The 13,652-nt window shown below is 37.5% G+C and overlaps 1 protein-coding gene across 3 annotated transcripts in view; it reads right to left on the bottom strand.

The window, feature by feature from the left end:
- Window positions 1–13,652, bottom strand: part of kiaa1328 (KIAA1328 ortholog) — a 348,340-nt gene that overhangs the window by 307,735 nt on the left and 26,953 nt on the right. For all 3 annotated transcript variants that reach the window (XM_039759112.1, XM_039759111.1, XM_039759113.1), the window contains one exon: window positions 6,538–6,635. In XM_039759112.1, coding sequence (XP_039615046.1) covers window positions 6,538–6,635 — 98 coding nt within the window. The remainder of the gene's footprint in view (window positions 1–6,537; window positions 6,636–13,652) is intronic.

The raw sequence follows: 13,652 nt of genomic DNA, 5'->3' as shown, positions 1-13,652 counted from the left end.
TTTATTCATGCATACATATTTGGGCCAAACTCAAATTTTTGCAATGTGTATATAGGTAGTCCAATTCAACTCAAAAGAAGATCCCTTGTGTGGAAGATAACTGTGTGAATGTCTTTTCTGTATAAGATGTTATTGTCACTTTAGTTGATCATCTATCCACGTCTGGATTTAAAACACAATTAAAATCTTAAGCCATTATAATTTTATGAGTACTCATATTACAAACTGAAAAGAAAACTTTTTGGATAAAATCTTAATCATTCACATACTGTAGGGGCACAAATATTTCTGTATTATATAAAAAAATTCTGCAACTAGATGAGACTTTTTAGAAGATTTTTTCAAGTCCCGCGAGTTGAGACTTTGGCCATGAGATGTTTTCAAGTCACGCCCTCCTCTCAACCATTCAACCATTGAAAACCATGAACATGGTACTCTCACCTCTTATTCGTGTGAATGCTTTAGACAGACACAGACCTTGCTCTCTCAGCTCTTAAAATTTTAACGTATTATGTCCAAATCATATTGAAGAATTTCATCATGAAGGGTTATTAACAGTAAAAATGAGTACACAGGCAATCCTAGCACCAAGAAACAATGAAGTCAAACAAATTAATGCCAAAAATATGGATTGGTTACACTGCAAATTGGTTAAATGCGTATCAAGAGACTATGCTGAAACAGTTGGTGGTTATCGTGAGGAAAATGAAAACATCAGCTTACAATATCCCGTAGAATATCTACAACCGTTAACACCATCTGGTCTTTCTCAGCACAAATTACTGTAGAAAGAAGAATGTATCCAAGAAAGGTAATGTAGTAAATCTTCAGGGGATAACATTAGACAACAAAGGAGATCTTGATATGCCATTCATATTAAAGTGTTAAGTTTCCTGTTACAATAGCTTTTGCAAAGACAAATTTACAAATCTCAGAGAGAAACATTCGAAAAAGTCACTTTATTTAATAAAGAGAAAGAAACGAAGTTCAATCATGGGCAGTTATATGTTGCGCTGTCATGATGCAAGTACAAACACAGACTCACAATTCAATGCAATATTGACAAAAAATGTATTCAAAAAATTGTTTTTACTTAAGTTTTACAGTAAAATTGTAAGTTTAAAAAGTTTTTGTGTGTTGATTTCAAACCCAAACAGAATGAAATCGTATTATGCAATGAATAACTCTAACACAACATGAAACATAATTTACTTTCAAATTATTACATTTTACTATTTTTCAATATGGTTAATTACTCGCTGTAATGAAAAAGAGTACATTGTACATCCGCATTCCCATATGTGAGCGGCAGAACCGCAAAGAGGGTAGCGCATAGTGCAAGCACGGGGGTTGATGAGCTAAGCGAGCAGGGGAATTTATCAAGAGATTCTGATCCAATCTCTTTGCAATTGCAACTGGTCTTTACTTGTTAAGGGAGTCTACAGTAAAAATACTTACCTTATTATTTAGGCCTGTGAGGTGGGAAAATACTTTTTACTTTCTCGTAAAAGAAGTATGGGGAAAGTATTGAAATTATCCAAAAATACAATGTCAAGATTTTGATGAATCTTGAACTTTAGACCTCCCCGAGTCTGAAAATACCATTTCTGGATTTATGTCTGTGAGACTGTCTGTCTGTGTGAGGGTGTATATCAACACAATAACCTGAATACGCTTTCACTTAGATCAACCAAATTCTGCATACAAGTATTAGGTACAATACGCAGATTTCTATCAACTTTTGGGGTATATATAATGACATGACTGACTGACTTTTATAATAACTGTTCAATGAATTATTATTTTGATTTGATATTGATGGTTCTTTAATTTACATAATATAAAAATAGAAGTCTTGAGGAGACCACTCGCAATTTTTTTTCTTTCATGATTGAGACCTTTGACATTCTAGATAGCAAAGTTCAACATTTGCTCAGAGAGATACTGCTTCTGAAAGTTTGAGGACATTTTATAATCTTAAATAAATGTAGTGTGTTTCACAATTTAGCTTTAATACTGATTTCATGTCTTTACTGCCAGGTATTATGGCTAAGGAGCTTGTCGTTATATTTGCACTTACAAGTGAATAGGTAAAAAGGATAGATAAGGAGTAACTTGCTCTCTTTCCCTAAGCCCTCCCCCATTATACCTCAGGTGAGGCTAGACCACACTTCACAATTTCCCAGTCTGAAATGATAAGAAAATGGGCACGCCCAAAACAAAACAAAGCACTAGCAGCAAGTGTAGTAAAGATTAAATTTAGTATGATAGTACAGTCCGAGTCCAATAATCCTATGCTATGATGTCTCCTGGAGAAAAGAAAAGAAAAAAAAATAAAACAGGAAAATTCTACCCCTCCTGTAATGTGATTGTGAGCAACCATAAATTAAAGGAGTTTCATACATATAAAAAATTAGGCACGTATAAATCCATGCATGTGCTTGTGCCTATAAACATTCAAGATCCCATGTACACATGTATTAAGTCTATTGTCGTTTTTAAATAAACATTTATTTAACAGAATAAATTTCAATATAGTAGCTAAAAAAAACCAAAAAGAAAATATAGGGTATAATTACAACAAACGTGTTATTTTAAAGATAGACCAAGCTGCAAGCAGATTCTTTTTTGCATTGCATAGACATGGAATGACTCATGTTCATGTTTTAAAGGATGACAAAATCAGTCTTTTTAGCTCTTTTTTGTTTCTTCAAGAGAAATAAAGATATAGAATTGCCCATAGAATACTACTTTCAGTTTAGCTGAAAACATGTGGCTATATCTGATTCAGCTTTGGAGAACCACGGTTTGATGCTGCAAGGAGAGAAATCTGGGAAAATCTGTTCTATATATATAAAATCATAAGCCGATTTTATGTGACATTTTTATGTACCTTTGTTTTTATCATGCTTTAAATCGGGCTTATTTTAAAGCCTACATATACTGTATATGTTTGGAATCATTCCTTATCATTGAACTTTAATGTGATGTTTTTAGAACAACCCACACGGTCCAATCACTTCTCATTCATGTGAATGCTATTGTCAGACACAGTTCCTGCACTCTCAGCTCCAAGCATGGTCGGAAATAAAAGACAAAGAGTAGAAGACAAAGTAGAATGTCCTAAAGAGGTTAAAAAATGGTGTGATACACATGCAGAACAGGTAACATATTATTAAAGAACTAAAATCTGGAAGTCTCAGAAAACTAATAGTAAACATTGCATTAGCGCTAATACACGGAAATTATTACTTGGTGAAATAATGAGACAGTGAAAAGAGATTGAATATATGGACATAGGTGATGTGGCAGAAGTATATAGATATCGTTTGGTGTTAAACTTTAAGTTGGAGATTTGTAGATCGTCTAATTCATGTTGCCATCAGAGAAAAGTACTGTACATATACATATATATACATATACATATATATACATATACACATACATATATATATATATATATACACATATACATATATACACATATACATATATATATATATATACATACATACATATATACACATATACATATATATATATATATACATACATATATATATATATATATATATATATATATATATATATATATATATATATATATATATATATATATATATATATATACTGCTCAAAAGAATTAAAGGAACACTTTTAATCAGAGTATAGCATAAAGTCAATAAAACTTATGGGATATTAATCTGGTCAGTTAAGTAGCAGAGGGGGTTGTTAATCAGTTTCAGCTGCTGTGGTGTTAATGAAATTAACAACAGATGCACTAGAGGGGCAACAATGAGATGACCCCAAAACAGGAATGGTTTAACAGGTGGAGGCCACTGACATTTTCCCTCCTCATCTTTTCTGACTGTTTCTTCACTAGTTTTGCATTTGGCTACAGTCAGTGTCACTACTGGTAGCATGAGGCGATACCTGGACCCTACAGAGGTTGCACAGGTAGTCCAACTTCTCCAGGATGGCACATCAATACGTGTCATTGCCAGAAGGTTTGCTGTGTCTCCCTGCACAGTCTCAAGGGCATGGAGGAGATTCTAGGAGACAAGCAGTTACTCAACGAGAGCTGGAGAGGGCCATAGAAGGTCCATAACCCATCAGCAGGAACAGTATCTGCTCCTTTGTGCAAGGAGGAACAGGATGAGCACTGCCAGAGCCCTACAAAATGACCTCCAGCAGGCCACTGGTGTGAATGTCTCTGACCAAAACAACCAGAAAGACTTCGTGAGGGTGACCCAAGGGCTCCATGTCCTCTAATGGGCCCTGAGCTCACTGCCCAGCAGCATGCAGCTCGATTGGCATTCGCCATAGAATACCAGAATTGGCAGATGCACCACTGGTGACCTATGCTTTTTACAGATGAGAGCAGGTTCACCCTGAGCACGTGACAGAAGTGAAAGGGTCTGGAGAAGCCATGGAGAACATTATGCTGCCTGTAACATCATTCAGCATGAACAGTTTGGTGGTGGGTTAATGATTGTCTGGGGAGGCATATCCATGGAGGGTCACACAGACCGCTACAGGCTTGACAAAGGCACCTTGGCTGCCATTAGGTATCAGGATGAAATCCTTGGACCCATTGTCAGACCCTAAGCTGGTACAGTGGCTCCTGGTGCATGACAATTCCTGGCCTCATGTGGCGAGAGTATGCAGGCAGTTCCTGGAGGATGAAGGAATTGATACCATTGACTGGCCACCACACTTTCCTGACCGAAATCCAATAGAACACCTCTGGGACATTATGTTTTGGTCCATCCAATGCCACCAGGTTGCACCTCAGACTGTCCAGGAGCTCAGTGATGCCCTGGTCGAGATCTAGGAGGAGATCCCCCACAACACCATCTGTCATCTCATTAGAAGCATGCACCGATGTTGTCAGGCATGTATACAAGAACACAGGGGCCATACAAAGTGCTGCGTACAATTTTGAGTTGCTGCAATTAAATTTTGGCAAAATGGACTAGCCTGCCACATAATTTTTTCACTCTGATTTTTGGGGCGTCTTTGAATTCAGGGCTCTGTAGGTTGATCATTTTCATCAAACGATATGGCATCCTTTCATTCCTAACACATTACCCAGTCTATATCAGTATAGATATCCAGGAGGATTTCTTTTTCCCATTGAGATCTGATGTGTTTTAAAGTGTTCCTTTAATTTTTTTGAGCAGTTTATATATATATATATATATATATATATATATATATATATATATATATATATATATATATATATATATATATATATATATATATATATATATATATATATATATATATATTTATTTATGTCGTGAGGACGGAAGAGGGTCAGAGCCCACCCTTGATCGCGTGGGGGCGCCTTCCTGGTTGCTCTGGGGCCACGGGTACAGGGCATGGAAGCTCCACCCTGTAGGGGCCCGTGGTCACCGCCAGGAGGCACCCCAATGCCTTTTGGACCTGTTACCCCAGCACTTCCGCCACACCAGGAAGTGCTGGGGGGAAGATTTAGGACGGCACCCGGAGAGCTGCCGGGAGGACAGCTGGCACTTCCGCCATGCTGGGGCGTGGCCAGAGGAGGAATGCCGGGAACACCTGGGGCTCATCCGGGGACTGTTTAAAAGGAGCCGTCTCCATTCATTCAGCACTAGAGTCGGGTGGAAGAGGACGAGGCACGAGAGAGGTGTGGAGGCGGCCCAAAGAAAGGCATTGTGAGGCCAGGACTGTGTGTGTTTGGGGTTTGTGCACTATTTGGACTGTATTCTTAGTCTGAGTGACTCAATAATTGTAAATATTTGTACATAATAAACATGTGGTGGTGATTTACAACATGTCCGCCTGTCTATGTCCGGGTCAGCTCCACAATATATATACATATATATATACACACACACACACACATTACATATATATATATGTGTATATATATATATTTATTATATTTGTGTGTATATATATATATATATATATACACACAAATATAATAAATATATATATATACACAAATATATATATATATATACACAAATATAATAAATATATATATATACACATATATATATACAAATATATATATATACACACACACACACAAATATATATATAGTATATATATACAGTGACAAAACAATTACATTGACAATCATGTTACGTTATTTTTAAAATGTTTCCTTTTCTTTTTCATAACTTCTTTAACACACTACTTCTCCGCTGTGAAGCGCGGGTATTTTGCTAGTAAATAATAAATGGGAATAATAAAAAAATTTTTTAATAATTTTCAAACAAGTTTCAAACACTAAAACCTTGAGAAATTAATGTGTACTGTGACATCCACTAACTTTATTAATTTAATAAAAGTACTACTGCATTTGATCTTTGATTTTAAGCTGTAGAATAAGTTCATAGTCTTGTATAACTATGCAATGAAACAAGAAACAAAAATAAATCTATTGAAATTTTCAGGATTTTTTACATTAAAACCACAAGCTTACTGTTCCATTTTAAATTAAAGGTTAGTCTGTATTTGTAAGGTACAAACTGAACTACCTGGCAAGCTCTTGAATGAGGACTGCAATGCGTCGCTTGTCTTCTTGACATAGGTCTTTGAAGGAAGGGTTCCGATTTTTTGCCTTTTCTGAGGAAACCTGTCAAATAGTATACTCCTTAAATTTCTGCAAATAACATAACAATTTGTTTCAACACTGTAAACAATTTACAAACCATTACTTTATTAGTCATTTTGTTTATATAAAAAGCACACACACACATACTGTAAATTACATATTTCCAGCTGATTTTTTCTTGGGCCCTGAAACATGACAAAACATTAAACACAAGTAAGTGATTTTAATAATAATAATACTTCTTTTCATTTATATAGCGCTTTTCTCACTACTCAAATCGCTCAGCAATTGAAGGTTAATGGCCTTGCTCAAGGGCCCAACAGAGCAGAGTCCCTTTTGGCATTTACGGGATTCAAACCGGCACGTTCCGATTGCCAGTGCAGATCCCTAGCCTCAGAGCCACCACTCTGCCTGATTTTGATTAGGAGTTATCTTTAAACTCACCCACAGAAAGAGGAAAGTGGTGATTTCAGATGATTTATTAATCATTATTTATGTAATGGTACTGGTAGATTTCCATTTCTGCAAGCTGAATTTAAAGACTCAACTTAGCATGTGTTCATGCCACATTAAGGAGACTCCAAATTTAAAGTTCAGTTTAGACTTTGGCATAGGATAAAGGGCCACAGGTCTATGGGGTACATTTTGAGATAGTCTGAGATCAAAAGGGGGGTTGCATTTTTTTTTTGTTTTTTTTTTATTACTGAAACCATTTATTATTCACTCATTACATCATAAAAGCATGACATTTTAAAATAGTAAAATACAATGAGAAACAATACATTTATGATACAAAAAAACAAAAAATAAACATAACTACAAAAAAACACCACAAAAAATTTTAAAGGTTGTTGAAAGAAAACTGCAAGCTGGGTGATAAGGCCAAAAATACAATAATTTTTACAGTATTGATCTAAATATTCATCACAACATAGAACTTCATGCAATGGAGTTTTTAAAGAGTGTCAAATTTTATACTGCAGATAGAATAAGCAAGATGTTCATTATAGTTTAAAATAGGATTTATTATCAGCAAATAACATGTAAATGATACAGATAGAAAACAATATAGTGTTGCCTTGTACTTCAAACAATTCTAACTTCAAATGTTCAGGTGTACTGTGCAGCCTGTTAACTCAATAGCTATATGTAGACTGAGTGAATGCAGCCAGGTGTCTGTAAGTAGTAAAATGCAACTGTCTTTAACAATCTCATCCATCCTATTTGTGAGGAATCTTGTGTTGCTAAGAAAAATGGTAGGAAGAGCCTTGTCAGCTTGCCAACCCTGCTTAAGCCTTCTGTTTCTGCACTGTCTCAGTCTCCAACCTGTGGTGATGGTAATCCAACAGAAAGCCTAGATGCCTGGCTAGGTCCAGTGGGATGTCGTGGAAGCGGAGAAACTCAACTGTAACAGTCTACTCGCTGCATAGTGCTCTCTTTAGGAGTTCGTGCAGGCTGTAGTCGTTATTCACCTAGCAGAATGTCATTATGACAAACAGGAACATATACACAAAAGGACAAACAAAGAGCTGAAAGAAAAGCACCAAGCTGCTGCATCCATGCATGCTACCATATATTTCATTTTATTATACAGTATTGACGTATTTTATTAATTGTTTTCATGTTTTAATTTATTATTTATGGCAGGGGTTCCCAACCCCCGGTCCATGGCCCACTACCGGACCGCGGCTCGGAGACTCACTCAGTGAAGGGCTACAGCAAAAAGGCTGCCCCCTTCACTAAGGACACTTTTCAGAATGCTAGGCGGGCAGGGATTTGCAGCAGCGCAGAGAGAGGAGAGACCGAGGTGAGAGAGTATTACAACAAAGTATTTTTGTTTCTGACAGTTTCACCATATGACATGAGTCTATAGAAATCTCGTTACTATGAAGTACATTCAGCAGCAGATACTTTCATTACAATGAAGTGACCTTGAAATGCTTGAATGGATCATCCACAGACCAATTAATTCTGTGGTCGCAGCTCAGTTGTGCACATTTGCACAACGATCCCCAAACAGAAACATTGTAAAAAAATGCTCTTTCTTCGAACTTTCCTTGTACTGTTTTTTTTGCTGTTTTTGTTTTCTGTGGTTTTCAGTGATACCTTTTGCTTATTGCTCTTCAACATTTGAAAAACATCCATCGGAATTTAACTCACTGTCACCCTTCTATAGAAATGGCAGACACGAGAAAACGATAACAGTGTTAATGTTTGTGATATGCATTGCATTTGTCATTCCAACAGATTGCACATGTGTTTGTTATATGCAAAAAAAAAGAAAAATCTTGGGTTGCAAACGTATGCGAACGTCTGCATTTGAAGACGGCGAAAAAGCCGTTTTTATGTGGTTCAGTGATGATCCTTTAAGAAACATTCCTATTAATGCGGCACTCATTCAAGAAAATGTGTGGTTTTTAAACTCTCTTGGGACCTCTGTCAGCGGGACAACATGCTGTGAGCCTGCTGTTTCCCTGCCCCGGCAATGGACAAACAATCTTACACAGATCCTACAATCGCGCTTCAGGATGCACTTCATTGTGACGTTCCCGTTGGGTGGGGGGGGATCCCAAAATAGTTCAGAAACCTCACAATATGAAGAGGAACAGGATTATTCAGGTGCTGATTGATAACTGTGCTGCCTACAACATACTTCCACATTCAGATAATGTTCGCTTTGAATTCCTCCTGCCCAATTGCACAGCAGTGCTTCAGTCATTGGGTTTGGGCATCATTCGCACCCTGAAAGTATATTATCGCAAGGAAATGCTGAGAAAAATTATAGTCAGCATAACTTGTAGGCAGGAGGAGATTAAAATTAACACGAAAGAAACTATTGAAGCTGCTTCCATTTCCAACATCCTAGCTTTGTGAGGCAGCATTTTCTGCAGTGATAGCAACCAAAACAAGATTACAGAGTAGACAGAACATAAGCATCACTGTCTTCCATCGTTCCCAGATGGGATCTTCTGGTTGCAGGAAAACAAGTTCAGGGCTCCCACTGATTCTGCATTATGGTAAACTGTATAATTTCTATTACGATATTATAACTTAATAATAATAGAAATGTAATGTAAATTGTGTATAAAACTGCCCTACGAACACGCCCCTAAAAATCCTCAAAACCCCCCTCAGCTGCCTGGAAAACTTTGCTTCTAGTAAAGCGGTCCTTGGTGTCAAAAAGGTTGGGGACCACTGATTTATGGTATTCAGTTGTGTTGCTTTTATGTTAGATTATGTGTATTTGCCATTTAAGTTTATCGAAATGGGTATTGTTTAGGGTCTGGTAACAGATTAATTCCATTTCCATTATTTCAAATGAGGAAAACTAATTCAGACTTCAAATAATTAAGAGTTCAAACTGCCCCCTGAAACGAATTAAGTTCAAAGTATGAGGCACCACTGTATTTTAAATCCTTTCTTGCTATGACCATAAAAGTAACACACATCATTTCCTATTGCACCACAGTTTTTTTTTTTGCAAAGACTAGTATATTCATTGTCTCTAGCTTGGCTGACATGGTCTTGCATGTGACAATGTTACCTCCTGTGCTAATAAGTCATTCTGAGGGTTAGCTAGTGGAGGGAATACTAAGGTAGTTTTTACCTCATTTTAGGAAAAAGTGTTCTATGGACTGGTTTTACTGGCCATACAAGAAACTAGGAGGTAGTTATCGAGTTCTACTTCAATAGATTGTTGACCTGTGATTTCAGGTTCTGCAACAGAATGCAGTCTCTTGAATTCTGCCCAGTACTGGTTATTTCCCCCTCACCTCCTACTGTGCTGACAGAACTGTGAAGTCCAGCTGCTGAAGTGCTGTGGCCTTTTACGGCATAAATTTTCTCATGTTTCATATATAAGGTTTTGAATCAAGGATCAAGGATGGATGTTATATCTAAAAGGTCATTAGTAGCAGTATCATCAAATTTGTCATTCAAATAGCTTAGGATACTAGTTTTTATTTTCTTTGCAAGGTGTGGGTCTCTGCCGTCTGGCTTTAGAACCTCCTCACTGAGCAGATAAAACAGAGGCTTCACCTATGAAACACTGACAAAGATTTCCCCCAAAAGTACCTCATATAAAAATACAGCAAACAGAGAATTTGGTGCCTGACAGACTCTAGAACATCAATGTCCTGCCACTTGGGCACAAGGTGCCTTTGTTAATTTTTTGTCAGCAGGTACGTTTCAAATGGCCTTGTCCTGCTTCAGCACTATCCTTATCATTTTCATGATGGGACCTCAGACTACTAGATGATTAGATTAAACCACTCTTGAACTACGGCCAGATCTCTCTGTTTTTTCCAAAAGAAAGAAAAATTCTTACACACACCTATGGCTCTGTCAATTCTGCAGCCTCTTCCTGCTCTCTATAGAGATAACAAAACCACAATATCTACCATCTCTTCCCCAGGAAAACAACATTCATGCACCCAACCGTCCACATGATCTAAAAGAAAACATGGCCACACCATCTTCTTCCATTGTTCTATGGTCTAGTTCTGATTTTCATATGCCCATTGTAGGTGCATTCACTTGAGGACAGGGGTCAGCATTGGCACCCCGATCAGTCTTCTGCTGCACAGCCCCATATTCAGCAAGCTGTAATGCACGTTTTTTTCTGACACATTTCTCTCATGACCAATATTAGCATTTTCAACCTTTGTTCCCCTCACGCATCAATGAGCCTTGAGTGCCCATGACCCTGTTGCTGGTTCACTGGTTGTCCAAACTTGGAACACGATTAGTAGGTAATAACCACTGTATATCAGGAATACCCTACAACAGTCGTTTTAAAATGTATTTTTTTTGTGACCCACTTTTGCCTTTTTTCTTTTTTGTCTCTAAGACCCAGAATCGCCATCAACCATTACATTTTGGGTTTTCCCGTTTGAAGAGTCGCCGCCGACCATCACCCAAGGATCAGGGAGAGGGTCCTCTTTGGAACATCGCTGATGCAGATTGTAGCAGAGCAATGGCAATGGCAGTGACCCGAGCGTGACCCAATCCCATTAATTAATATTGTGAATCACAAATCTCTGTGACCCATACTTTAAGAACTTGTGCTACAAGTTATGCCATTTTGCAGATGTTTTGACCCAGTCATCTACCCAACACAATTTAGCCCTCTTCAAAGCTGTCGAGATCCTTACACTTGTCCATTTTATCTACTTCCAAAACATCATCTTCAATAACTGACAGTTCACTTGCTACCTAATATATTCCACCCCTTGACACGTGCCATTGTAATGAGAAAACAATGTTATAGCTGAGTGTACATTATATAAAACATAATGTAAAAACAATAGTTTATTTATAATACATGCAAATATTTTGGCTTTGTTATCTCTATAAAGTTAAAGCTGGGAGTGATATCATAACTGACAGCTGTAAGTGGGTGTAACAAGGTGGCCATTGCATGTTTTTTTTCTGGGAAAAAGCTAAGGGTTCTGACAGCAGCAGTAATTATAGTCTTAAGCATTGAACAGTAATGTAAACCACACAGAAGTACACAGCTTAACCATGACACCACACTTGACTAAGACTTTAGAGATCTAACCCTGGGATAATGGGTTTAAAACTTCTTTCTCATACTGATTATTCCTAAGCAAGTTACTTAACCTGCCTGTGCTCCAACAGGCAACAACAAACAAAATGTAGCCAACTGCAACACAATTACTCTCCTCCTCTTCTTGATCTCCAACCTCATCCTACAGACCACCATCCTATGCTGCCTAACTACACTTTCCCCTGCCACCACTTTGCAGTCTTCAATCTCCTTCAGATTGACCCTCCTGCATAGTACATAATCTACCTGTGTGCATCTTCTTCCACTCTTGTACGTCACCCTATGTTCCTCTCGTATTCACCACAGCCATATCCATCCTTTTCTCAAAATCCATAATCATCGGACCTTCTTCATTACTCTCCTTGACACCTTACCCACCCATCACCTCCTAATTCACTATGTTCTCTTCACTAACATGTCATTTGAAATTTGCTTCAATCACCAATCTCTGTCCCTTGGGTACATTGTCCATCATTTCATCAAGCTCACTCCAGAAATTTTCTCATCCATCGTACACCCAACTTGAGGGGCATATGCACTAACAATATTCATCATCACACCTTTAATTTCCACTTCACAATCACCACTCTGTCTGACACTCTTATTACCTCCAAAACACTCTTGACATACTGTTCCTTCAGAATAACCCCTACCCCATTTCTCATTCCATCCACACCATGATAGAACAATTTGAATCTGTCTCCCCCTTCTTCTTCTCCTTCTTTGGCCAACAGTAGACCAATTTCCGCCAGCACCATGTTGGCTAACAGTACTGGTGGTGGCGGTTGTTAACCTGGATCTTGACAATTCCAGTATGGAAATCTGTATTGTTGTTCGGATATTGATTTGGAAAAATTTTACACTGGATGCCCCTCCTGACGTAACCCTCTCCATTTGTCTAGGCTTGGGACCAGCATGAAGAAACACACTGGTTTGTATACCCACTGTGGCTTATCAATTTTAATTTCGGAAATACAGGTAAAAAAATCCAATAATGCAGATAGGCTTCCATATTATTTATCTTACCATTCTCTATTATAGGATGCAAGTCTCTGCCCTTTAGACTCGTATCAAGGTAACTTAAGTACACTTGTTTTAAGAAACAGAGAAATACAATTTATTGATAATCCGAGTGTAAAACTCATAGTGTAAAACTCATAATTAATTAACCAAGTAAAAAATTTCTTTTTCAATTTCCACATTATTATGTAATCCTCCTGGGTGACTGTTGCTGGGCGTGCCAGAATCCATTGAGGAAGAAACCAGAAAAACATTATTTGTACAAATTCTTAATTTATCTATCCATTCCTAAATAATTAAATGGGCAGGCTATTTCGTATCAGTGCAATAAGCTGCTTGTTAAAATGGATGACTTTCGCTCTTACATGCACGTAGTGTTGCGTGAGCATTATGAACTATCGTATCTGTTCAAGTTCGATTTAAATTTTAAATATAAGTAATTTTTATTT

The sequence above is a fragment of the Polypterus senegalus genome, chromosome 7 (assembly GCF_016835505.1).
Source record: "Polypterus senegalus isolate Bchr_013 chromosome 7, ASM1683550v1, whole genome shotgun sequence".
Classification (NCBI taxonomy): domain Eukaryota; kingdom Metazoa; phylum Chordata; class Cladistia; order Polypteriformes; family Polypteridae; genus Polypterus; species Polypterus senegalus.
The sequence above is the reverse complement of the archived record's forward strand: the minus strand, read 5'-3'. Positions and strand labels throughout refer to the sequence as shown.